The sequence below is a fragment of the Aplidium turbinatum genome, chromosome 7 (assembly GCF_918807975.1).
Source record: "Aplidium turbinatum chromosome 7, kaAplTurb1.1, whole genome shotgun sequence".
Lineage (NCBI taxonomy): Eukaryota > Metazoa > Chordata > Ascidiacea > Aplousobranchia > Polyclinidae > Aplidium > Aplidium turbinatum.
In genome coordinates, this window is record NC_137478.1 from 9,827,011 (window position 1) to 9,853,614 (window position 26,604).

The following is a 26,604-nucleotide window of genomic DNA, read 5'->3' on the forward strand; positions in this document are numbered from 1 at the left end:
TACATCAAAGAGTATATGATTATATTTATTTTTGACATACAAGTTATATTTATAGTAAGTTTAAACTCTTTTGTGACCCACTGTGGATGGTCTCGCGACCCACTATTTGCGGATCCCTGGTTTAGAACCTCGCATATCGTAGACAATTTAGACTAAAAGCGAATAGCAGAAATTGTTACATTGCAAAATGTGAAGTAGCTTACATGACCTTAAAAGGGCATCCGCCCCCTCTGCCCCCCGCTTCCAGCGCCCCGTCGGTTCCACTGTAGATGTGCTATTGTTAATGTGAAAATTGTTTGTAGCCTATTTATTTATTTCGTTTTTGTAATGTTGACAATTTGAAGTTTGTTTTGTTTGTTGGTCTATATATTATGTACTGCCACTTCCTATGTTTTGATTGCTTGCTTGTGGACACGCCATGAAGAAAATGTTATCAAAAGGTCCATATTTTTAGATTTGGGAACCCCCCTTGAAAATGTCTGGCTACGGGCCTGAGTCCTGACCTATAGCAATGCAAAGTTACGGATCAAAGCATCAAATGCAACGTATGATTTGGTGCACAACATGTAGGCCTACTGGCTGTTCAATCAGTTTTGAGTCATTGTTTACAAGCAATTCTTTACAAATTTCAGTGTAAACACGCAACCGTTGTAGGTAGCCTACCGGTTTACGTAAAAGATTCTCAAAGCAACAAAATATTTGGAAAAGTGTTTCGAAAATTTCGATTAAATCTCTTTGAGTAAAGATCCTGGGTGATGAGTTCCAGTTTGAAGCTCAAGTTTGCTAGGTATCTTTCAAAAGTACCAACTCATCCAAAATGTCATTATTGTAGGCTACAACTTGTTTAACCCTCTGTCTACCGTGGGGTCAAATGAACCCCAAAACTAATTTTGCTCTGCGATTTCTGAGGACATATAGCAGATGCGATATTGATATACCTTGACTTTTCACAGCTTTGCTTGATCTTTAGGACAATATAATAATTATTGATTTCAAACAAAAGTTGGTAGGATCATGGCCACGGTAGGATAGAAAAAAATAATAGCATCTTGTACCGTGGGGTCCAATGGATTCGAAGTAATCTTGGATTACAACAGCACTAAAAGAGGAGTCGACACTATTGACACAATGGTTAGGAAATACACTTCCAAAAGAATGACGAGAAGCTGGCCGATAGCTGTATTTTACAATATGATCGATGTCACTGCTGTCAATGCTTTTGTGATATGGCATCAATTGCAAGGCGAAAATAGCAGCACATTCAGCGTGAAAGAGAAGACAATTTTAGATCCAACAAGGAAAAGAGCTTGCTGGATTACCAGCTTCGACTTCAATATCAACAAGACATTTAAATCCGCAACAAAATAAAAGAAACAGCTATTTAAAATCAGGCGCCAAAATCAAAGAAGTCTAGATCCTATCTTTGCAAAAAACACAAACACCAAAAATGCAGACAATTCTGTGCTACTTGCAAACTCAACGTTTGCCAGGAACATTCATTGCAAATCATTTGCAATGAATGCGATACTATATATACTCTTAATCTTTCTTGTGAGCTAATATGTAGGCCCAATATGCGTTTTTTAGCTAAATCTCTCAATAGTTTCACCATTGCTCAAAAATAGACCAGCATCAGTTTGGTTTGTGCATGGGCTACTGTATGACTTGTTTGTTAAATTTCGAGTTGTTTTGGTTTTTCTACAGTAGGCTATTTATAAGTTATGATTTTTGTAGTCTGTTACGTCCTTTCCTATTGAGCTTTAATTTCATCATCGGAGCTGATTTTTTGTCCAAAACAAGCACTTTAAAATTTGGGGTCAAAGGGTTAAATTGTTCTACATGCTTGCAACTGCACCTCAGACATAGCCCTACGATGAAATTTCCATAGAATTTCAAACTAATCGATGATGTGTTTGAGTTTCTTTATAGCCTACTTTGTTACTAGACTATCAACAGCTAGCGACACTTTTACTACATAGCCTGTGATAGAAATTAACTTCGTTTGTATGATTGAACCGGTGAAGCAGTTTTGTAGGAGAGTTCCGTTCCCAGAGAATCTTTTTAATTCATATTTCATACTTCTCCATACTTTCATACTTCCCACAACAAACTTAGCTTGCGAGTAGCCTACTCTTTCCAGCTTTCTCTAATTTTGTTTACACCTTCCTGTAATTCGTCAGTTGATTGGCCATTAAACACTTGAACAGTCCTTTCGCAGGCCCATAGCCAGACATTCTCAAGGGGGGGTTCCCAAATCCAATAATATGGACCTTTTGAAAACACTTTCTTTTTAGCGTGTTCACAAACAAGCAATCAAAACATAAGAAGTGGCAGTAGCCAGTAGGCTACATAATATATAGACCAACAAACAAAACAAACTTCAAATTGTCAACATTAGGCCTACAATAACGAAATAAATAAATAGCGTACAAACAATTTTCACATTAACAATACCGGTAGTACATCTACGGTGGAACTGACAGGGGCGGCGGAAGCGAGGGGGCGAATGCCCTTTTAAAGTCATGTAAGCTACTGCACATTTTCCAATATAACAATTTCTGCTATTTGCTTTTAGCCTAAATTGTCTAAGATAACAGAATTGTGTACGATTTTCGGGGTTCTAAACAAGCAACAAAGACGGTCTTTCGAAAATACACAAACTTTTGTGCATTTATCTTACAATCGCGCTCGTCAGGGTCAATGCTGAACGCAGTTTTAGCGCTATGAGGCGAGTAAAAACGTGGTTTTGTACCATAATGACAGACAACAGACAAACAACGACAACAGATTATCGAATTGCTCAGAATTATCGCTATATCTTATCTTAAAACTTAAAAAAAGGCTTTTTAGCAACAAAAGTGCCTTTTCTTGATAATTCTGCCCCCCCCCCCCCCACCCAGTAAAAAGTCGTTCCAGCGCCCTTGGGAACCGATGTGGTCATCAACAAAGATTCCACGTAATCAAAAGAGCACTTAATAAAACATCATAAGCAGGCCACAGCTATGATAAAAGAATGTTGCCCAATTCCATTTTCCTCGGGTATTGCTGTGAAAACACTGCGATGACTTCATTCAGGTCGATGCTTTGGTTGTAGTGAGTATGAAGCAGGACAATTAAGCCAGGTCAAGCGTTCTTCTTTCGTGGTAAATCTGTTGAAGGTATGAAGCCGCCCAAGAACACTTGTTGCCCTCTCGCATTCACATGAAGAAACTGGAGTTGTTGCTGATATCCTTATAGTAATTTGTCCATAGCCAATTTATGATATTTGGATCCTACTGAGTAGCCTACTATACTTGAGTGCTTCTGCACAAGTAGTCTACTAGGGCCGGGTTTCTTTTCTCCAGTAATTGGCCAGCGAATAAACTCTTGCTGCATCATCTCAGGTGCTGGAAGATCATCATCATACAATTTACTCACTACAAAATTTCACAGCAATAACGCTTAACCACATAGAAATTCAGCAGCCTCAAGCCAAACAAAAAAGCCACATTAAAGAACCTCTTATGCAGAACTATCTGGAAGGTTTCAGCTGATCCTGTGATTGTATACACTACACTGCTCCAAAAATGTTGACCTTTTCGGCTCAAGGGGGGGTTTCCGAGAACCCCGAGAACCCCCCCTGGCTACGGGCCTGTTTTCGCTATATGAATAAGTTGGTTGAGTGAATCTCGTTTACGACGGTAATCCACGTAATAGGACTGTAGTCCACCATAATAGGACTGTAATCCACATAGATTTTAAACTGTAGGCTCCAAGTAGGCTGCTCAAATAATGGGACAGCTTTTTTTAGAATTTCCTATCTGGCCGGTTACAATTGAAAATGACACAAGCTTACATTCGATCAATTAGGCTACTCCAAAATTGCTATGACATGTGGACATTTGGACAATACCGTACAGTGTACACTATGAGCCTAACTAGATTTAAAGCAAGGCCATCCATAAGCAGAAAATAAGCAGGAAGGTTTAGTTTCATTATTCTGGATTGAAAATTTTCACCTTTCCAGGCATGTTGGATCAAATGCCTGGCCAACCAGTTTTTGAAGTCATGGTTCGATTGGTCAAGCAAAAATAGTCAGCTACACGCTTAGCTGAAGCAGTAAACTTAACCAGTTTTCGAGTTAAACAACACAAATCGTTCAGTGACACAGAAATCATTAGGCTTAATAACAGCAGAGTTTACGTATTGAAGCAGTTGAACATAGCCTGCCTTAATACGACAACGATTTGTTTTTGGTGAGAAACAAATAAAGTAGTAGCCTATCTGCAGGGCCGGATTAAGGCGGGGTCTGACGGGGCTGCATCCCTAGGCCCACCAAAAAAATAGGCCCACCCATAACAACTTACTAAGAGCAACTGGCATGCTTATTATCAGGATTGGAAGAATAAAGGACGAAAATCATAGAACGAATGCTAACTGTGTGAACCAGAGGTTCTTAACCAGGGGGCGTCAGCTAATTTCCAAGGGGGCACGAGATCTGGCGTTATTTTATATGAGTTAAAATTATGGTCGAGCATAATCGAACGGTTTTATAAAACTAGTCGGGCGCTGCAGGATAGCAAAATTACTTTGAATAAGACAACAAATTTGCTTCAAGGTCTACATGACTTTGTTCAAACTTTAACCCTTTGAAGGTTAAGGGGGGCTGTCAATTCAACTTTTTTGTATCAACAGTTGTAGGCCTATCTCTAAAACCACTGAGGCTGCGACTACGAGATTTCTTGACTTTTCCTAACTTTTATTCACCTCTATTGAGCTGAAATTTTGAGCGAATAAAGGTTATAAATTGAGAGATATAAGGCATTTCTCAGCACATCCTCTGAAATATTTCATATTCTATTGCTCAAAATTTTCCCACCAGCTGGATGAAAGTAATTAATTTGGCCTTCCTAACTGCTTCACAGCGTGAAGGGAATTGGCTGTATGTAAAATTATGTAAAAAAAGTTTAATCACAACATTGCAATGCATGTTCTTCATTACTCTACCAAAAAATAATGTGTAGGCTAAACTCACGCTACAATTACAGTCATAAGTCACCTCAATATTTCAAAGTATATGAGCAGTTCTAAAATTCACATAGTTTCAATTTTCGGATATGCTTAACGTGAATAATTTTACAAAGTGAATCCCAAATTTTGAAGCAGTGTCTTAAAAAATAATAGAGATATCACTCCTAAAGCATAAGAAGAATCGACAGCCCCCCTCCCCCCCAAACTGAGCAAGACTCCAGAAGCCCAACCTTCTAAGGGTTAAGATCCAAATTTCAAGAATTCGAAGAAAAGGGTAGGCTAGAGTATTAAGTGGCTGTCATCATTATATTGAAGAAAGTTCAAGTAAGAAGGGAAGAAAAGTAGACTATGCTTGGCTAGCGAAGGTGGATCTGAAGATACATTACTTGATCCATCGAGCAGATTCAAAGTAGACTTATGTTTGCCAATCATTGACCAAATTATTTTGTGTATGAAATCCAGAATTGCAGCATGCAAACGTGTTCAAATACGATTTTTGTTTCTGGCGGAATTAAACACCATGTCAAACTGTAAAATTGAAGAGAGTGCTAAAACATTGCTTCACTATTATCCAGATGATCAAGAATAATCACTGCCTGAAGAGATGATTCATTTTTCTGCACTGCTAAAACAACACCATTTTAACAGCGAATGCAGCAAAGAAACTTAAATGTTTTTATTCACCAATGAAAATGAGTTTATGCATGCATTTTCTAATATATCTGTTGTACTCAGTGGCGCCGGCAGGGGGGGGGCAGGCGGGGCAGCTGCCCCCCCAATGTTTTGGGCATCATCTTTTTAATTTTTTTTTTTATTAATACATATTAATATTATTTTTTTAATATTTGGATTCCAACCTCAAGTAAGTCAACTCAAGTTGCAAGGGGGGAGGGGGGGGAGGTAAAAGCTCTCTCTTTAAAAAAAAGTATAATATGGAAAACCTTGATGACTAAATTGTACAGTAGATAAAAAGATTTTCTACAAAAGCAAAGATATAGACTTTTTAAAGTTTTAACTAACGTCACATTGATGTAAAGAAATAACAACCTGTTAAATTTTTGATACCTCACACTCCCATGACTTCTTCCGCGCGCATTTTGGTATTGGTTGCTTGCAGTGATTCTTTCACTTAAACAAAACGTTTTGTTTCAGCAGTTTTGAGTTGTTAGATTCTTAAGTTGTAAAGGAGACTCAATTTCTCCAATATTTATCATTTATGTTTCCTCTTTAATCTCAGCAGAGTATAAAACTTGTAAAAGTTTTTCATCCATACGACGTCATAAATGAAATTATATCTCAAATCGGCATAATGACGTGACATCATTTAAACATTTTACCGAATAATAAATTAACAAATTCGATCGTCAAAAGTAGTTTGGTGGTGGTAAATATTACGTAACGAAAAAAATGTGATAAGGTTGGAAGACATTACGTCATGTATTTTCAATACAAATATGAAGTTTAAAATTTATTCTTTTATTCATAGTCGTAATCCACCTTCAAAGCGGTACTACAAAGAACAATTTTCGATAAGGGGGGCATCAAGAATAAGTCGACATGACTTTTAGCCCTTAGAAGGTTGGGCTCCTGGAGTCTTGCTCAGTTTGGGGGGGGGCTGTCAATTCTTCTTATGCTTTAGGAGTGATATCTCTGTTATTTTGGCACGGTTTCAAAATTTGGGATTCACTTTGTAAAATTATTCACGCTGAGCATATCCGAAAATTAAAACTATGTGAATTTTAGAACTGCTCATATACGTTGAAATGTTGAGGTCACTTATGAGTGTAATTTGTAGCGTGAGTTTACACATTATTTTTTGGTAGAGTAATGAAGAACGTGCATAGTAATGTTGTGATTAATTTTTTTTACATTATTTTACATACAGCCAATGCCCTTCACGCTGTGAAACAATTAGGATTAACGAGACATGGGCCAAATTAACTACTTTCATCAAGCTGGTGGGAAAATGTTTCACAATAGAATATGAAATATTTCAGAGGATGTGCTGAGAAATGCCTTATATCTTTCAATTTATAACCTTTATTCGCTCAAAATTTCAGCTCAATAGAGGTGAATAAAAGTTAGGAAAAGTCAAGAAATCTCGTAGTCGCTGCCTCAGTGGTTTTAGAGATATAACTGTTGATACAAAAAAGTTGAATTGACAGCCCCCCCCAACCTTCAAAGGGTTTCCGGAGATCAGTAAAATATAAGGTTGTCATCTTCAGTGCAACAAGACCATTGATTGATTGGTTTAGTGAGTATTCGTAGTCTCATTGCTTTCATTTTGAGTGATCATTCTGATTTTCAATTTATTCCTACAAGACGTTACGTAATGAAAAAGTATATAACTAAGGTTGGAAGACATTACGTCATGTCTTTTCAATTCAAAATGAAGTTCAAAATTTATTCTTTTGTTCATAGTCGTCATCCTCCTTCAAAGCGGTAATACAAAGAACAATTTTCGATAAGGGGGGCATCAAGAATATGTCGACATGACTTTTAAGGTTTACGTCAGCTCCGGAGATCAGTAAAATATAAGGTTCTCATTATCGTGATTGTAAACCGCGGGAAATTTTTTCTCTAAAAAAAGATTCCCGGGAAGCTAAACATTTTTTCCAGCCTTGGTAGAAAACAAGAGAAATTAAATAATATACCACTATCTTGCACCAGTGGCGTAGCCAAGGGAGGGGGTTCGGGGGTTTCAACCTTTCAAATTGAATTTACGGATGTTAATACATTGTTTACAAAAAATTTTTTAGCCTATGATGTAATTTCTCGTCAAACTGCAAGGATGCAAGCCATCTGCAACTGCTGAGATCGCTTGTTCGATCTAGGTTAACATCTAAACAGCTATTCGTTATACAAAACTTGAATATATCAGAAATAGCCTAAACCTAAAGTAACTTCATTGTCTCAAAGCTTTTTGTTTGACACTCATCAAGATGTATGACCTCTATGACGTTACATTTTCTAAACTTTGGATTGACTTCAGAGCAGAAAAGTTAGTGACTTACCGGAATAAGGTCGTTTTTTGGATCAACTAAGGAGAAAATTGATAAATAATAAAACTGTAATAATCTCGCAAAAAAAAGCAATCAACCTATGTCTCTAAAACAAAGTTTGCCTAATTTTAAACAAAACTGCATTAAAAGAGCGAGTTTTGCCAATAGGCTACCAAACATTCAAATATCTCAGTCTGAAATTAGCAACAAGAAAACATAGAGACTTAGCTTTATTTCCGAAAAATGACGAAGAAAACATGATCTTATCCTTTTGCTATGCCACCGGACAGCACCATTTTACAGAAATATTAATACCCACATTTTTGTTGAAAATGCTCTCAAAATGCACCAAACTGAAAGTAATTTTTCAAAATTTTCTGGGGGAGGCCCCCCAGACCTCCACCGCTAAGTGTCGCCTTCGGCGAACACGCCATCGGGCTTCGCCCGCCTGCTGTCAACACCCCCCCTTTTCAAAATTGTTGACTTTGCTACTGTCTTGCACTGTCAATATTTTGCCCCCCCAATGTTAAAGGTCTGGCGGCGCCACTGGTTGTACTAAGAATGTATCTTTGTCTGATGATTTCCAATTGTTCAAGCGAGCGCTCATTTTCGGTTCTTAAAAGAGTAAAGAACCAACTGCGTTCATCCACGGGCCAGAAAAAGTTGCATTCTTACCTTTACTCTGCATCGAAAACAAAATTTTGGAAAAAATAGACAACGATGATGTTATTAACAGCTTTGATTTGTCTAAATCCAGAAAACATCTCATTTGATTGTGTTTAATAATTAAATACTGTACTTCGGGTATAATTTTTGTTATTTTATTTTAATTGTGATTGGTACAATGAGGGGAATGAAATATAGGCCTTAGATTACCATATAGCCCCAGGTCCATCAAAACCTTATTCCGGCCCTGCCTATCTGCAGTAGAGAAAAATACTTGAAACTACCCATTTCACTCGAAAATTTGTTCATTTTTAAGTTGGTAGGCTACATTTTTATTTTTGTAAGCTTAGCAAAAAATGGGCCCCCCTCAAAAGTGAAAAACCCCAAAACTACTCTTTTTCCTTTACAGTGTTATAGGGGGCCTACTAGGGAAGAAATTTAGCCGACTTCCCCTATTTCTCGGAGCCCCTGGCTATAATACGTGAGCTTACATAATCTTGTAAATGATATGCCATTTCTCATCACGACGCTGGTCACACGCATTGCCATATCGCTTTACATATCTATCTCTTTAATTTTCATTTTCACAATCTAATACAGTGGTTTTCAACGGGGACGGTACCGCCCCCCGGGGAGCGTTTTGATTTTGCAGGGGAGGCGGTATGATTATCTCGGTTTAAGGGTGGCGTTTTGATAATTAGGGGCATGGCTGTCTAAAGATACGGCCAGATTTGTCACATTTTGCAGAAATTTCCAGATTTTGCCAACTTTGGACGACTGCTTAAATGATTTTTTTTAATTAGGTTTTTACGCTTTCTTTACTGTTTTCCCCAGATGACACAATACGTTTTAACATCATCAGCTGTTGAAAAACAAAGAAAATTTGATTTGAAAGATTTTAGTCAGATTGTTAATTTTTTAATAACAGTCTGATTGAGCGTTTTTCGACTTATTTTTTCTCATTTGCTTTTGCTTCCCCAAGGCAACAAAAAGCTTTTATATCATTAAGAGACAGCATAAAGTAAAAACATTTCAAAAAATTTCAGTGAAACACTACCAGTAGCTGTAATCAAAATCTGCAAATTGTGACAAATCAGGCCGCATCTCCAGGTGGCCATGTTAGGGGGCATTCTGGTTTAAGCCATCTACCGACCAGCGTAACCATTTCGTCACATCATTGTCTGGATAATCTATTCTACATGCTCGCACGATAGCCAACAATTTCTCTTACACCATCGTCGTATTTGATTGACCAACCGTTTTGTTTACAAACGCCATCTATTTAAAATTTAAATTCAGTAATTTTTCAGTACGGTATATCAGTGAAGAGCAACGTGGTCCAGGTGGACCACAAGTGGTCCACAAAGAATTTTCGGTGGTCCACGGATAAAATAATTCAAGACACACACACTTAAATCTGATTGCAAAGCAAAGACCATTATGGAGAAGCTTGAAAATACAGAAATCAAGTCAAAAATATTTTATCTTAGTGATTTTTTCGAAGCTATCAATCAACTTAATTTGACAATACAAGGAAGAAAATCTGACTTAGTGAAAGCCATCCAGAAAATAAAGGGCTTCATGAATAAGTTGATGTATTGGAAAAATCTGTTGCAAAAGAAAAACACATCTTTATTCAAGAATTTAGAAATCAGTAATCTTTCAAAAAATTGTATAAACGCTTGTTACCACCATTTGGAATGTCTCCATGAAGACTGTGAGAGACGGTTTAAAGACATTCTGGAAATAAATATCCCAAAATGAGTTCTTGATCTTTCAAACTTTGAACCAAATGAAAATATTGATCCAAAAATATGTGAAAAGCTGTTAGACATGAAAGAAAATGTTGAGCATATTACAAAAATAAAAAGGGAAGGTGTTTTTGGTTATACTGAAATAATGAGCTCTAATCCACAGATTTACGAAATTGTAGCCTACAATCTTTCATCATATCCTTTCCAACAACATGGCTAGTTGAGGCTGGATTTTCTGTTATTAATGATATTTTTTTGTAAAAAAAGAAACCGACTTGATATTAATAAGCGTGGTACAGTAAGATTAAGATTGAATCAAACTTTTACTTGTAATTATGACTTAATGTGTGACAAACATTAAGAACAAGGCAGTCACTGACGTAAAATTTTACGAAATTTGGTCAGTTGTTACTTATAAATATTTGGTTAAATTTATTACTTATAAATATGTTGTTTTTCTAAACTTAAGCCACAATTATAAATCTGATATACAAAAAAGGCTATGGTCCACAGAGATTTCTAAAAAAAAATTATGGTCCACAGTCACAAAAAGGTTGCTCATCACTGCGGTATATCACAAAATCTGGCGAGTTCCATTATGACGTAACCACTACTACCTGTATACTGTTTTTATGCTCGTAAATATATATTAGCTTTTTGTAATTAATCGTTTTCGTTGAGGGGCGGTAAAATTTCGCCGGTTTGTAAAGAGGGCGTTGGGCCAAAAAAGGTTGAGAAACACTGATCTAATAGGATAGGCCTACTACCGGTCCAATATTTTACACATATATGTAAACATACAAAAAAAAATTATTTATCCAGTACATGCGTGGGTGGGCAATAGTCTTGCAAAAATTAAAGATAACTTTAAGGTTTTTTATCTTATCCAGGCTTTATGTCTATTAATTGAAGATTTATATGGAGTGGACATGAAGGCAAGGATACCAATATTCGTGTCCACCTTCAGAGATGCCACATTTAGCATCCTGCCAAAGATACAGCTGTGTGCTTTTAATGGTTTTGAGGCAGTGGGAGCATTATTTTGCCGCTGTATAGCAAAGCAGGGAAACTACAATACGAAGCGGAAATCTATGCAAAGAATAAAAGTGTAGGAGCAAGTTTTGCAAAATTCAAAAAGCGATAAAAACCAAATTTTGTACCGTATTGCTTCAAATTGGCAAGATCTTTCATCTGCATCTCGGTATTATGACGCATGACAAAGACTGCCCAACCAAATTAAGACAAGAAAGACACGCAATGTCAGAAATTAAATTTCATTTGTGAAGAATATAGCCTACGCATTAGAAAGAACACGACCTCTCTACAAATTTAAAACTTTGATATTGGTGGAACAATTTTCGGCACACAACAGGGCTTAATGGTAGGCTACGGCAAAAAGATTGACATTTTTGTGGTGGATGAGTCAATAAGCAAAACGTTTTATTTTTTAATAAATTGTAACAAATGACTTAATGGCAATAAGTTATTTAATTTGTTCAATAACTATCAACTTCATGAAATCAAAAATTTCAATATTTGTATGGACCAAAATATTCTTCCAAACACTCACAAACCACAGATGGAGTCATTACTTCGACTTTGACATTCATTGTTGTATGTAGGCCTACAGCGACAGCTCAATCCTTGTCTAGTGATGGCACACAATTGATGACGCTTGAGTGCTATGGCGAAGCCAACATGATTGTTTCCGTCCAGTGCAAATACCTTTTTTGCCAATTTTCATCTGACATATCGCTGACGTGCTGACAATATGCAGTAGACCTGTTTCTTGTAACAATTCGCTTTTTTTAGTTTTTGTACACTCGTTCAGAACGAACGAGTCGTTCTTTTTTAATTGATTTGGTGTTGGTATAGAAATTTGCAAAAAATGTAAATCAAATCAACAAAAGAGCCTCAATTATAGGCTAAACTCAGCAAACAATTAGATTCTAATTAGATTTCTTTTTAGATTTCCTTCTAATCATTAGAAGACTAAACCTGTTTTCATTTTCAATGGTTTTGTACGTTTTTTCTTCAGTTCAAGTGGATTTGGAAGGAGGTTACACAATAAACGACGAAAAGTTTTTGCCTAGTCCATTTAAAGTAAGTCATTTACAATAGGTAAAGCCTATTTAGGAGACTGCATCATGAATAAAACAAGCCTACTAACTTCGCAAAGAGTGAGTAACTACAGTAATTCAACAGTTGTCGAGATAAAAGATATCTGATTTGTTGCATTCGGGTATTATTTTGGTGCGAAAAGTGTGCAGTGTTGCACTGTTGCTGCAAAAAACGTGCAAGAGACACTGTTTGGCAAACAGTTATGAAAATATAGCTTTCTGGACAAATCTTCAATATTAGCCTACTTGTCTAGACAAAAGTAATGGTATTAATCCTTTTTAATCTCGGCCTCTAAACAAACACTCAAACATTTAAAAATATTCATAATAGAGACTCTTGAATTATATATCTTGCCAAATTGTGTCTACAGGCTGCTCAGTTTCATTTTCATTGGGGAGGACCCTCAAAAAATGGATCGGAGCATACATTGGACGGTGCTCAATCCTTTGCTGAGATTCATATTGTTCATTACAACACAAAATATGATTCCCTTGGATTGGCTGCAGACAAGTCGGATGGTTTGGCTGTATTTGGTTACTGCGTAGCGGTAAGTCGAAATATCTTAAGAAAGTTGTTATTGAAATGGCTTTTGGGTTAACTATCATTTTAAAGTTGTGCATCAAGGCAAATGATGGAACTATTCTGATGGACCAAAAAGATATTCTGCAGCGTTGGTGTGAATACATTGAAGAGCTGTTTTTCGACGAACGCGGAAACAAGCCAGGCATCTCCAAACCCATGGAAGGTCCTGCTATCATGAAAGAAGAAGTAAGAATCGCTATGAACAAAACAAAACATGGAAGAGCAGTTGGACCAGATAATATCTCAGTTGAAATTATCGAAGCTTTAGATGAGTGGGGTTTAGACCTAACCACTGAGATCTTAAATCATATTTATGACACCGGAAACATCCCTAGTGATATGGTACGTTCCATATTCATAACTTTACCAAAGAAAACCGGAGCAACAGAATGCTCACTCCACAGAACAATTAGCCTTATGAGTCACCTAACAAAGATCCTACTCCGAATCGTGATGATGAGATTGAGACCAAAACTAAAACCGGAAATTTCAACAGCACAGTTTGGATTTGTCCCAGACAAAGGGACCAGAAATGGAATTTTTACATTAAAAATGTTAACAGAGAGATGTATAGAAAAGAACAAGGATCTTTATCTATGTTTCATAGACTTTTCTAAAGCTTTTGATAAGGTTCAACATGCCAAATTATTCCATATACTGCATTCTTTAGATATCGACGGTAAAGACCTCAGAGTCATACGAAACCTCTATTGGGAACAAACGGCTGCAATACGTATAAATAACGATCTTAGCGAATTCAAATCGATACAACGTGGCGTCAGACAAGGATGTGTCCTATCTCCAGATCTTTTCAACGTTTACAGTGAGATGATTTTGAGAGACATCGAAAATATGAATGGAGTAAAGGTTGGAGGACAAAATATAACAAACTTGAGATACGCTGATGATACAGTCTTGATAGCAGAATCTGCAAACAATCTACAGGACTTATTAAATTCTGTTGTCAATAACAGTAAAGCAATGGGTTTAGAGTTAAATTCAAGAAAAACAGAATGCATGACGGTATCAAAAAAGAAAACTTATCCAAATTGCAACCTAACACTCAATGGTATTACAGTGAAACAAGTTGATAAATTTAAATATCTTGGATATATTATAACTTCCGATGGCAAAAGTGTCACTGAAATTAAAAAGAGAATCGCCATAGCAAAGGATACTTTCAGTAAAATGAGCACAGTCTTCAGGAATCGCAACATGACAATAAAGACCAAAATTAAAGTTTTAAAAGCATATGTAGAATCAATTCTAACCTACGGATGTGAATGCTGGACAATAAGTAAAGATATGAAGAAAAGACTAGAGGCTGCTGAGATGTGGTTTCTCAGAAGGATGTTGAGGATATCTTGGATTGAAAAGAAGAGTAATGACGAAGTTATGAAATTGGCAAATGCAGAAAGGAGATTAATAACAACAGTTAGAAGGCGTCAGATGCAATTTGTAGGTCATATTCACAGACATGGAGATTTGGAAAAATTAGCTCTATTGGGGATGATACAGGGAAAAAGAAGCAGAGGTCGACAAAGATTAACTTATTTAAACAGCTTGAATCAATGGGCCACAAACACAACAGTTAAAACGAACGATTTTATACGAATGGCAAATGACAGAGAAGTTTGGAAGACCATGATCGCCAACGTCTGTATCAGATCAGGCACATAATCATCATCATCATTTTAAAAGCGCTATAGCCTACAGTACTTTTTGTTATTTTTGTAGTGAAGTGTTTTCTTTTTTTTTAATCAAAAGGGTTAATAAGGTTACAAACTAAAAGCCATTTCTTATGATGCATAGTAACGGCAAATCACAGATACAAAATCATGTTCTAGAAACATAACAAGCCTACTTAGGAACTCTGCTTGATTTTATTGAAAAAACATGGTTTTTCTTTCTGTTAGCCTATGTACGAAAGTTTCTTTAATGTGTATAAAACAGCTATTAAAGACCTGCTGTTTTCTAACTAATACATCTAGGTTATTTGTTTTGAAGGCATAAGGGGTGTAACAAATTTAAGATTTTGTAGCTTGTAGGCTATTGTGAGTATACAAAGCATAAAAGTATCTTTCCACTGGTTTTATCCTCTCTTCCACCATCTGATGTGAATCAGCTTCGGTTCATGCTCATCTCTGCAACACCTTGAAGTATCATCGCTGAAAACCAGTGTTGCTAAATGTCGCTAGATACATCACCTACCTGTAGATGCAACAAGTCATGTTATACGGAAATGTGGAGCCGGACGCAAAATGTACGACTCCAACTCCTCGTTTTATAACTGGCGACTCCGACCGCGACTCCGGCCTCAGTGTTGCCAGATTTTGGAGGGTTGCCAGATTTTTTTGACCTTTTTTTAATTTATTTTCACTTTAAGTTGTGATCGAAATGGAAACGGCGACTTTCGTAAAAACTGACAAAAACAGACACTTCTGTTGTTTGATGAAGCTATAAAGCTCAATACGGAGAACAAGAAACAACATTTTGAAAAGATTGCAAATAAAAATTTTACTCTTTATTGTTTAATATCAAGCCGGAGTCGGAGTTCGAGTCGGCCTTTTTTTAACGACTCCGACTTCAGACACTCCAAAATCTTTCCGATTCCAACTCCACGACTTCGACTCCACAGCCTTGATGTTGTGCCATGCCTGGATAATGTCCTACTCGTGCCTATTTCGAGATCGCATAAGGTCTGAAACATACCCTCAATCATAGGCTACGTTTTGTTACTCGTAATTTTTAATGTTAATCTTTATAAAAATTGAAATACAGTAGTATCTTAACTTTTCTGAGAATTATCAAAAATTATGCACGGATCACAAGTGGTCCGCGAAGCATTGGTTGGCGATTGCTGATCTATTGTAGTACATACGTCTAGATGTGTAATTTTCAAAGTAACGAAAATCAGCTTTTTTACCTGATATTTTTTGTTTAGCCTATTTGTCCCTATACCAGCACTATCACTATTAACATCATTAAGAGTCACTCTAAAACGTATGATCTACGATGTACAATAGTGAATCACATTTTGTAAACGAGCAATACTTTATCGTTTGGGCAGGATATTAAAGAAACAGACAACGCAGACTTTGATCAAGTGTTGAAATACATATCGAATGGGAATGTTCAATACAAGGACGACAGCTATACTTTGCCAGACGTATTTTCTGTACAATCTCTTTTACCATCTGGCACTGGATCCTACTATCGATACAGGTACCACAATAATTAGGCAAATTAAAAAAGGTTGCACAATGCACAGAGTTACAAATTGAATATAAAATCTACATCAAATACTTTTAACAATCTGATCGCCGTTGGACGCATAGTATTTTAATGGCATTTCTTGTTTTCGGCGTCGTTGGTATTTTACAGGTGAAATGTACGAAAAATCTATCGACTATTTTTGACTGTGCAGTTAACTCCTTCACATTTTACAATTTATTTTTTATCTAGCCAACGTAAAGTTTATCTGAAATTTTATTTAATTATTAATTAGGCCAGGGGTGGGCAAACATGTTCAATGAAAGAGTCACTTGCCAAAAATTACAACCACTAGCGAGCCGCTAAATGTGTAGGGTCAGCCTAAATAATGCAAGCTTTACATGGAATAACTTAGCAGAAACAAAAAACAACAAACACAATATTAGGTTTTTGTGTGATTTGCAAATCTCTGAAAGTTTGGACTATATGTGTTATTAACAGAGATGTACGTATAGGCCTACGCCGCAAATTCTACGCCGTAGACTTGCGGCGTAGACTTTTGTTTACGCTAACGCTAACGGCCACATTTTTTTGGATAGTTGTCGCTTGAGGCTATGAGTAAAGTTTTCGCGGTTTTTTAGCGTATAGCGTCAACGTATACTTTTTAATGTCTTTTTTTCGCTACAACACGCCAATACCTTCCAGCGCTGCAGTTGAAAGAATGTTTTCAATGGGCAAAGACATATTGAAACCAAAACGCAGCAAAATGTCAGATGAACACTTTCAGATGCTTGTGTTTCTTCGTAGAAGTTCAAAATAAAACTTGTTTGTTTCGAGTGGTTTATTTATACCGTGTGAATGTTTGGCACCTAGCCAGTAGCCAACAAAAGGAGTGTACGCTAGTGCAGTGGTCTCCAACCTTTTTAAGAAGCGACCCCAATTTAAATGAAAATGAAATCAGCATTTACATGCGACCCCATTTTGTTTTCCGATACGGAGAAAAATATTTCAAGTAATGCTGAAACTAAATAATAAGAGTAAGTACGCACAATTACAGAGAAATGTGGCTACACAAAAGTATTCCAAAATAATTGTATTTTTGGTCTCTTTTTCTCCAGTCATGATTTTCACAACTTCCTTCAATACTGGCAGCAGCATTTTTTCTCCAATTGTATGGGCTTTCTTTTGCTTTGCAATCTGGTAAGAGGCGACATACGAAGAATAAACAGCAGCTTTATTTACCGCTGTAAATGCTTTCATCACACTTGCTTGTGACGCAAGAGATTGCAATTTACGTTTAAAAAAAATCAGATGGTTTATCCACGCAGCCTGGATGATTTTTTTTAAAGTGAGGTTTAATTTCATCGATTCTTTTGCTAGAATTTTAAGACAGATCACACACTTTGGTTTGCCATTAAATTCAGTGAAACCAAGTTTTAAAAAAGCCTCGTAATATGATCTTTTTCTGGTCTTATTTTGCTGCCATTTTTGTATATTATTTAGCTATACTTGGTACTGTAACTACAAATTACCACTACTAGCTGCAAAGGAAACAGTAAACAGCCGGTGAAATGTCTGCACACTACACCAGTCCTGCATAAATAACTATTCGCACGTTCTGGAGTCACCTTGAATAATAAAAAGTTAGTCTAAACTAGCATCGTCAATGCTTTTGATCTGTGTCCTACTTGTCGCAACTATTGCGTTTTTGATTAATGCACCACAATGGTTTAATTGTGATGCGAGGTAGCTGTACTCCAAGGAGTCCAAAACACAGGCAAAGGTTGCGAACTAGAAGTAGAACAAAAAAAATTTTTGAAAAAGTATCAGTCTTTTTTTCGGTAATAAATTGAAACGATAATAAATTGAATATGGTGAGTTGTGGCGACCCCAGGAAAAGTTAAGGCGACCCCACTCGGGGTCGCGACCCACAGGTTGGAGACCACTGCGCTAGTGTATGCCCTGACGTCGCCAACTTTTCTTTACAGGTTACGTTGACTCTTACAGCGAATGGTTTTTCGAACGTTTGCGTTCACGCTGACGGCGTCAATATTTTTTATATAGCCTACGCGTACATCACTGGTTATTAAAAAGGTACGAATTAATTCGTTTGTTAGGATTGCAAGATGTCATGATTTTACAAACTTCATTTCAGAAAATAAAGATTCACAACAATATATCCTGCTCAATACAGAAATGTCTTTTACACTCTGGAATCTTTTTTCCAAACTCAATTGTAGTGTGGTATTAAGTAAAAATGTTTAGAGTCATGTCTTGCATTTCATTGAGTTTCACTTCTAAAGCATACATGCCTGTTACAAACAGTTGGCAAACTGGACGGCCATAGCACTGACTACATTAACAGTGAATGAATTTAAAAGGATATCAAAGCATGGTTTTAACTCTTGCAAATCTGGCTTGCAACTCCTCCAGCAATCTTTACACTTTAATTTTGTATTCTTTCAATTTGGTCTGACCTTGCCTCTTCAGGAGAACATTTGTTCTCATACTGAGACTGAGAAAATGGCAGAATGTTTTTGACATTTGTCTCAATAAAACCTTGATTTTGTTTTAAAAACTTTTGAGCTGTGTCTGATAAACTTTTGAGTTATGAGAAACGACACTTTTTTAACGTTACCATTCAGCTAAAAGAGCCACAAGAAAGATGTCGGCGAGACGCAGTTTGCCCACCTTTCAATTAGGCTATACTAATTTGAATTGGGTACACAGAATTGTGAAGAATCACCTACTTTGTGTTTGATACCTTGAAGTTTTGTAAATGTTTTCTTGTTTACTTCTGTCATCAAAGCATTGGTTTTGGAAGGTGTATTTTTGCAGTAATCAACTGAAAAATTGTTTGTGATGCAACAAAAAACTATGTGATATAGGAAACCTGCCGGTGCTAAAATTCCCAAAAACTATGCAAGCCATAGCTTAGCTTTCGTTGTGTCAAAAAAGTCTATATGGATTGCATCTTACGCTCTGCCATCGCAATTCCAAAAAGGTCTATTCCAAACAGTAAACATTTTTTAGAAGTTGACTTCGTCCATCTTTAATTTTCTGTGCCCAAAAAGTGTGGCCGGAATCCGCAAATTTTGCTTGAAGTCAAAAATAGAAGCGAAAGTAAACTTAAAGAAATTAATATTGGCATAAGCAAACTGGCCTATATATGAATAGTTGAATATTTTTATCGTCTATGGAACTCAGTCAGTTCAGAATTGGCCATAACGGTATTTTTTAAACCTTAAAAGCATACTAAATAAAATTTTCAAACGGGAATTAAGCATTAAAATGCGTAAACTGAACATTCAAGAATACATTTCAAAAAAAATTACCGAAAAAAAATTTGTTTTCAATGGCACTGGCAAGGCCCAAAGTCCAATGTTTCATTTATTTTCATTTTTTTCAAAATGACCAAAAAGTGCAAACACAGCTCGAGAATACGTCACAAAAGACAGCAATAACAAAAGCCACGTTACAACATCTAATGTTTTAACATCAGATCTGAGGTTTTGAGCAAACTGTCTGATGTTTTGATGTCATCATACATAGCCTACAGTTAAATCGCCGGCAGTAACAACTGTTGCGTGATCAGCTGATTGCTCGTCTTTTGTTACGTAGACAGGTAGACTGTACAGTCGCACGCTTCGCTGCTCAGGCCCATTCTGGTTTTGACAGCTCTGACAAAAGTACGCGCGGAATGCTGATCAGACCGCAATGGGGCAAAATTTTATTGAAAATCGTTTTATGGTAGCAGGTTAAACACAAAGAACGTGGAAAATCGCCAAGTCAGGTTTTTCCTTTAGTACACCTTTAATGTCAATCCGACTCATAATTTTGTCACACATCCTCACACAAGGCTGCAGAGTTGCAGCAATGATACTCTAATCTAAATTCTCAAGTTTTAGAATATCGACTCTCACTGATGGCGACATACTTCTGGCTCCACGCATTGAAGACTTTAGAGTACGGCACCATACCAAATCAGTTGATCTCAGTTGATCAGAATTCCCAATAAATGTTTGTTTTTTTACGAGAATAAAGTTTGTTGGTAAATATTTTTTCTGCTTGAGAATAGTAAATTATCTTCTAAACACAAAGTTAGTTGAAAAATGCTAAGAAGCTGTTATGATTTCAGGGGCTCACTGACTACACCTGGTTGTCATGAAAGTGTTGTTTGGACTGTGTTTACCGATATTATTCAGATTTCTCCCGCACAGGTAGGTCTTAAATAGATTAATTTTTTAAATCTAAATACAGCCATAATGGTGATGTCAAAAGGAGTTGGAATTTACAACTTTTCCTTTAAAAACTTAACCTCCACAATTCAAGGGAGAGGTAAAAATCGTGGTATAGATTAAATGTTGTATAAAAAAAGTTAATAAAGTCGTCTAAACGTTGTTACAACGTTCTTCAAGTGTCTAAGTTGAAGATAACGATATTACGGTACAAATGATACGTTCAAGCTAACATGGTTTACACATTCACACCAGAATTCAATTTTTACATAATTTCAAGATCATTTTGTTCACTGGAAACTTATCATTGATTCAAATCACATGTTAACTTTTTATTTGACCTAAACACTGTTTCATCTGTTTTAAAACATGGCTGCAGAAAGCCAGCAAAAAGTTTTATTTGTCTAAAACATGCTGTGTTATTAACATTCAAGTGAGTCTAATGAAAAATGTCGATATCGACAAATTGTTTATAGTAGGGGAGGGCGACGTTAATTTTAATTTCAACTTTAGTCCTGACTAGGATACAACAGCACATTCTAAGACCTCTAGAAAAAAATGAAATTTTCGTTTAAACTCCCGCATGACTACGCGCATGCGCAAAAGCGTACCAAAAATACAGATTAATTTGTATTGAAGAAATAGAGAATAGGCTTACATTGAATTGATCCAAGGGTATTGTACAGCTTTTGCCACACAAGTATGCCTTCATAAGTAGCCTATGGTCTACGTATCATTCTTACAAAAGTAGAACTTTAAACCTTCTTTGATGTGATATTATTATGTATTCACTGACGAAGCCACACTTGTGTGGCGAAAGCTTCACAATACACTTAAATTTGTCAATTTAGTGCAATATCCAAGGCTACTCTCTACTTCTTTGATCAGTATTGATCACAGTATGCATCTACTTGGATTATTGGTAAACTCAAAAGAAGACTGAAAAGTTCATTTACGAAGTTTTATTTGTATTTTCTATGCAAGTATTATCCCAGTGGTTCCCAACCTTTTTTATCCGGTGGACCCTTTTTGTCAGTATTCAAACGTAAGCTCCCCCCTATAATTTTAGTTTGTAAAAAACTCGTTTACATTAATATTGTAATCTAAGTCTTGGAATACAAACTAAACTTTCACTAGTAATAAGCTTTTTAGACTGTAGTATTCCTTTTCATACTAAAATAATTTAATTAATGAAGAACGTTGCTGAAAAGTATTTTATTCAAAGAATACATTCAAAATTTAAGAGTCATTGCATTTAACAGTCCGTGTAAAAATTGTGATTTTTTGTTTCGACAACTCATGAATGCTGGAAGAGTACTGCAAAGAGCACAACGAATATCATTCTCCACGTCTAATCTGTTTCTCTGTTTTGCTTTCATTTGCAAGAGTTGAAAAACCTGATTCGCATAGATTAGATAAGTGGAAGCAAATGAAAAAGAAACTTCTCAGCCACTTTGGAATATGAATTACACATTAATGGCCAAAATCCAGTGATTGATTTTCTCTGAATATGTCTCTTGCAAGAATCTGTTTTGAGTTCTAAAAATTCATCCTGCAATTTATCGGGAAGTTTTTCCATCAACAATGTAAATGAATTTCGTATTAAATCAAGATCATCGTCATAAATTTCAGGAAAATTTCGAATAAATTCCAGTTCTAATGCTGTGACATGTTGCAAAATCAATTATTTTTTCAACTCTGGAAGAACTTGTTTTTTGCCGTCAACAACCAGCACCGATGATAATTCTTTAAACATAGTAACATGTTCAATTGTTCATTCTAACTTTTTCTCTTTCAAGTATATCAAGCTTGCTGGTGAAAGCTTCCAAAGCATCTTTAAATAATGCTGATAGTAGGGTCAAAATAGGAAATATATGGGCTGACCCGAAAAAAATTGCAAGAAAACGTTTTATTGGTTTTTCCTTTGGCTTAACCTCAATAGAACAACATATGAAAAGTTTTCCAAGATTTGAACATCACAAAGTCTGAAATATGACGTCATAAAAAGTGGCCTATTGCAGGTAAAAAATCTCTCTGGACTGTCAATTGTGAACCAACATAGCTGTTTATCCATAATTTGTTGACAATGAATTTATAAAATAAGTGTCTAGTGTTGTTATTTTTCCATTATAATAGAATATAGATAGATTTTGCTTGTGTTACAATTAATATTATGACGTCATTATTATGTCATTATGCCTGTAAGAGATAGCCGCCTCTAAGCAAGCAGTTTCACTGAGCGATTTGTTACTAGGGTGGACTGAAAAAAATTTTTTTTCTAGAAAAATCCCCCTCCAAAAACCTGGCAAATGGCCTAAAACTGGTTTGGGGGTGTTGCCCGCTAAACTGGTGGAGCCCGGGGCCGATAAAGGTCACGGAAAGGTCAAATTTCATAAAATTGCCGTAACTTTTGAACCAATTATGATAGAAAGGTGAAACTGGTCTTAAAAGATGCAGAAGGGCAAAGTTTCTATCTGTTTCAGAAATAGAAATATTTCCAAAAAACTGCTTTTCAGAGGTCTGAGACACTAAAATATGGAAAAAAACTTGTAATTTAGTGAAGTTGAACAAGACAGGTAGCTACACTGTGCAAACGTGAAATTATATAATGCTATAGAAGATTAGCTATTAAGGAATGATCAACACAATATACAGTAGGCGTGAACATCCAGGTCAATCATCTGTTCTCTTCCTACCAATGATCGATATGTACCCCGGCGACGAAACATGTATTCTAGCCACACTTGACTTCACCTGTAAGCTCGCAACAAGGCACAACATTCCACCTGTTATAACTTTTGATCAGCCATTATTTTGGAAGGCTTCTGAAATTGTTAACGAAGTTGAAGACTCGTGTCCACTAAAAGAAATTGTCTTGTTACTTGGTAGTTTCCATACACTCATGAATCTGTTGGGTACCATCAGGACATTGATGGAGGGAAGTGGACTCAAGGTAGTCCTAGAAACAATCTATGGCGAGAATGCTGTGGTACACATGATGAAGGGAAAGGCTGTGCAGCGTGCGCTTCGAGGACATCTCCTAGTAGACCATAGTGTCTCACCAACCAAACTGTCTCAGAGATCATTGAATGTGACCCAGAGTTTGAGATTTGTCTGCTTGAACTTGAGCAATTATACAAACTGAGGAAGGTATTATAGATGTCGCCACATTATCCAGATCAGCGTGCACAGATATGCTTGCTTGTTCAGTTTCCGCAAAGAAATACGAGTTGTCTGAAATTTCGAAAACTAGCAAGATTTGGTTGAACTATCAGCGGATGTTGGGAATTGTCCCAGAACTTATCGAGGCCGATCGCACTGGATCATGGGAAATGCATCTCCATACCATATCCGACTCTCTGCCAATATTTGCTGCCGCGGGTCACCCAAATTATCTGAAGTCAGCTTACCTATATCTCCAAACGATTACTGTCTTAGAGATTGAACACCTTGATGTGTTTCAGATGTTCCTACAAGGATAGCATGTCGTTCGGCCAAGTGACAAATTGTGGGCTGGACTAGGTTGCAACTTGGTGATCGAACAGACGCTAATGAGATCACTGAAAAGTACTGGGGGGCTTAGGCCTACACGAGGCAGTGGAATGACGGAACATCAGCGGACCATCTGGACGATGTCGTCTGTATCATCTGCCTACAATTGTGCTATGCAAGAATTTTGTGAGGAGGTACACAAGCAGTGAACAGCCAAAGAGGAAACTTCAGCAAGAATTTCAAGGGACACAGTAGAACGGACTAAACTGGCTACTGCACTCGAACTCTATAGCCCATTTAAAGATGAGATCACACTGCACAATATCATTACTGGGATGAACGCTGGCGCTGACGTGAATGTACACAACCTTTTTGCTGTTGGTATGGAAATTGATGCCAAAATGGATCGCCAGTTGATATTTATTTTCATATTCACATAGACGGAACACAAAGGTGAAAACATTGGCATCAGCGAAGGCAATCAAGGTTGCAGATGAGCGATTGATAGAACCATCACTCCTGTTTCAGAGGTTTATGGTTGCATCGCAGTCTGGAGACCTAAGCTTGGATGAAGTGATGCAGTACGAACTCTTTTGAAAAATTTGAAGCTCAAAATCTATTACGCAAGCCAGACAAACCTGCCCTGCTGGAAGCAATACGGAACTATGCCGCTTCTGTGGAAAGTGCTGTTCTTCGGACTGCATCAAAGACAGAGCACTACGTCCTAGATGGGGGTCCTCTCTTACATCGACTGAAATGGACAGAAGGATGCACATATAGTTCAATTGTGGATGATTACGTATCTTTCACAACTGGTTTGTATGGTAAAGCAACTGTCGTTTGCGATGGAGATGGAGGGCCCAGTACAAAGGATAACGCACACCAAAGACGGAAGACATCTGCTAGAAAGTCAATGTGACCGAATCTACTAAATTTGTTGGGTGAAGCAAGACTTCCTATTAAATGATACCAACAAGCAGTCACTCGTTGATATGATATCAACTCGACTAAAATAGTGTGACTGTTATGTTGTGAAAGCAGAAGGGGATGCAGATGTAGACATAGTACGAGCAACGGTGGATTCATCTAAACTGAGAAACACCACGCTCATTGGAGAGGATACAGATCTCCTCATTCTGCTTCTCTACTATGGTGATGTAGACTGTAAAGATCTGCACTTCCGATCAGACAATGGGAAGCAAACTATCCACAACATCACAGTTCTGAAATATTTACTTTGGAATTAGGTCTGCACTGACCTGTTGTTTGTTCATGCATTTACAGAATGTGATACATCTTCCAGAATCTTTGGTGTTGGAAAAAAATCAGTGTTTCAAAAAGTTATCAAGGGAGACTCTGTATTGCGATCATGCTCAAATATTTTTTGTGCACCACACTCTGAACAAGGTGTAGAAAGTGCAGAATGTAAGGCTTTAGTATCACTATTTAATGGGACAACATCTGACTTGCTCGCATTATTACGTGATGGCTATCTTTGCAAAAAAGTTGTGACATCAAGCACATTTGTTACGCCTGAGCAGTTGCCACCGACAGAATATGCATTGTACCATTCATTACGCTGCCACTTGCAAGTGATGGCATGGATGGGCCTAAGTACTTAAATGGACGCTGAAAAATGGGGTTGGAAAATTCAAGGGGATAAGCTATTACCAGTGATGACGGACAAAAACCCTGCTCCTGTTCAACTGGGTGCAATACACTCAGGTGCGATTGTAAGAAGTATAAACTTGAGTGTACAAGGGCATGTGGTCCTTGCCAGGCAAACATTAACAATGCACCCATTCTAAAAGATACTGATGACTGATTTATAACTCACACCTGATAAGACAGTTTCGTGAATTCTGGTATATCAAAGTCTTCTTTGAACGTATTTAGTGATGAAAAAGTGTGAATAAACAACATATGAATGAAGACATTGGCATATTGATGTCATCGGAGATGAGGCAAACTGGTTAAGTTTTCTGTAAGTCAATCTTTCGCACACGTCTTTTTTTACTATATCTCCAAATACTTTAGAATTGTAAATATTCGTGTAGCCTAAATAGGTGAAAACGTCATGATGATGTAATAAATGACGTCAAAAGTTAACGTTAGAATACTATGTTAACCACGGGTTCCCAACATGGGGGCCATGAGCCTATTTCAAGGGGGCCTTGGAAACATTTAAAAAATAATAATTTTTTTAATTTATTATCTCTAAGTCCACTCCAACACTATATAACAACAACAAAAAAAAAAATTTAATAAAAATACTAGTACATTTTGCCCAAATCTGTGGGTTTTCAACAAGGATATTCAATATGACATGCGGCTTGTTCTTTCCACCACCAAACCATAAATTAAGACAATGTCACAGCAAAAACAAGCTCAACCATCACATTAACTGCATATGTAATAACTAATTAATGTATTATCATGTTTATTGTGTGTTGTATTTATATCATTTTATCATTCTAAGTACCGGTTACTGTAAAAACAAGTTTTTTAATTAAAATGACGTTTCTT

The 26,604-nt window shown here is 36.8% G+C and overlaps 1 protein-coding gene across 1 annotated transcript in view; it reads left to right on the forward strand.

The window, feature by feature from the left end:
* Positions 1-26,604, forward strand: part of LOC145774103 (carbonic anhydrase 2-like) — a 59,201-nt gene that overhangs the window by 26,549 nt on the left and 6,048 nt on the right. Inside the window, exons 4-7 of the mRNA XM_082585253.1 lie at positions 12,471-12,535; positions 12,924-13,100; positions 16,206-16,360; positions 20,487-20,568. Coding sequence (XP_082441379.1) covers positions 12,471-12,535; positions 12,924-13,100; positions 16,206-16,360; positions 20,487-20,568 — 479 coding nt within the window. The remainder of the gene's footprint in view (positions 1-12,470; positions 12,536-12,923; positions 13,101-16,205; positions 16,361-20,486; positions 20,569-26,604) is intronic.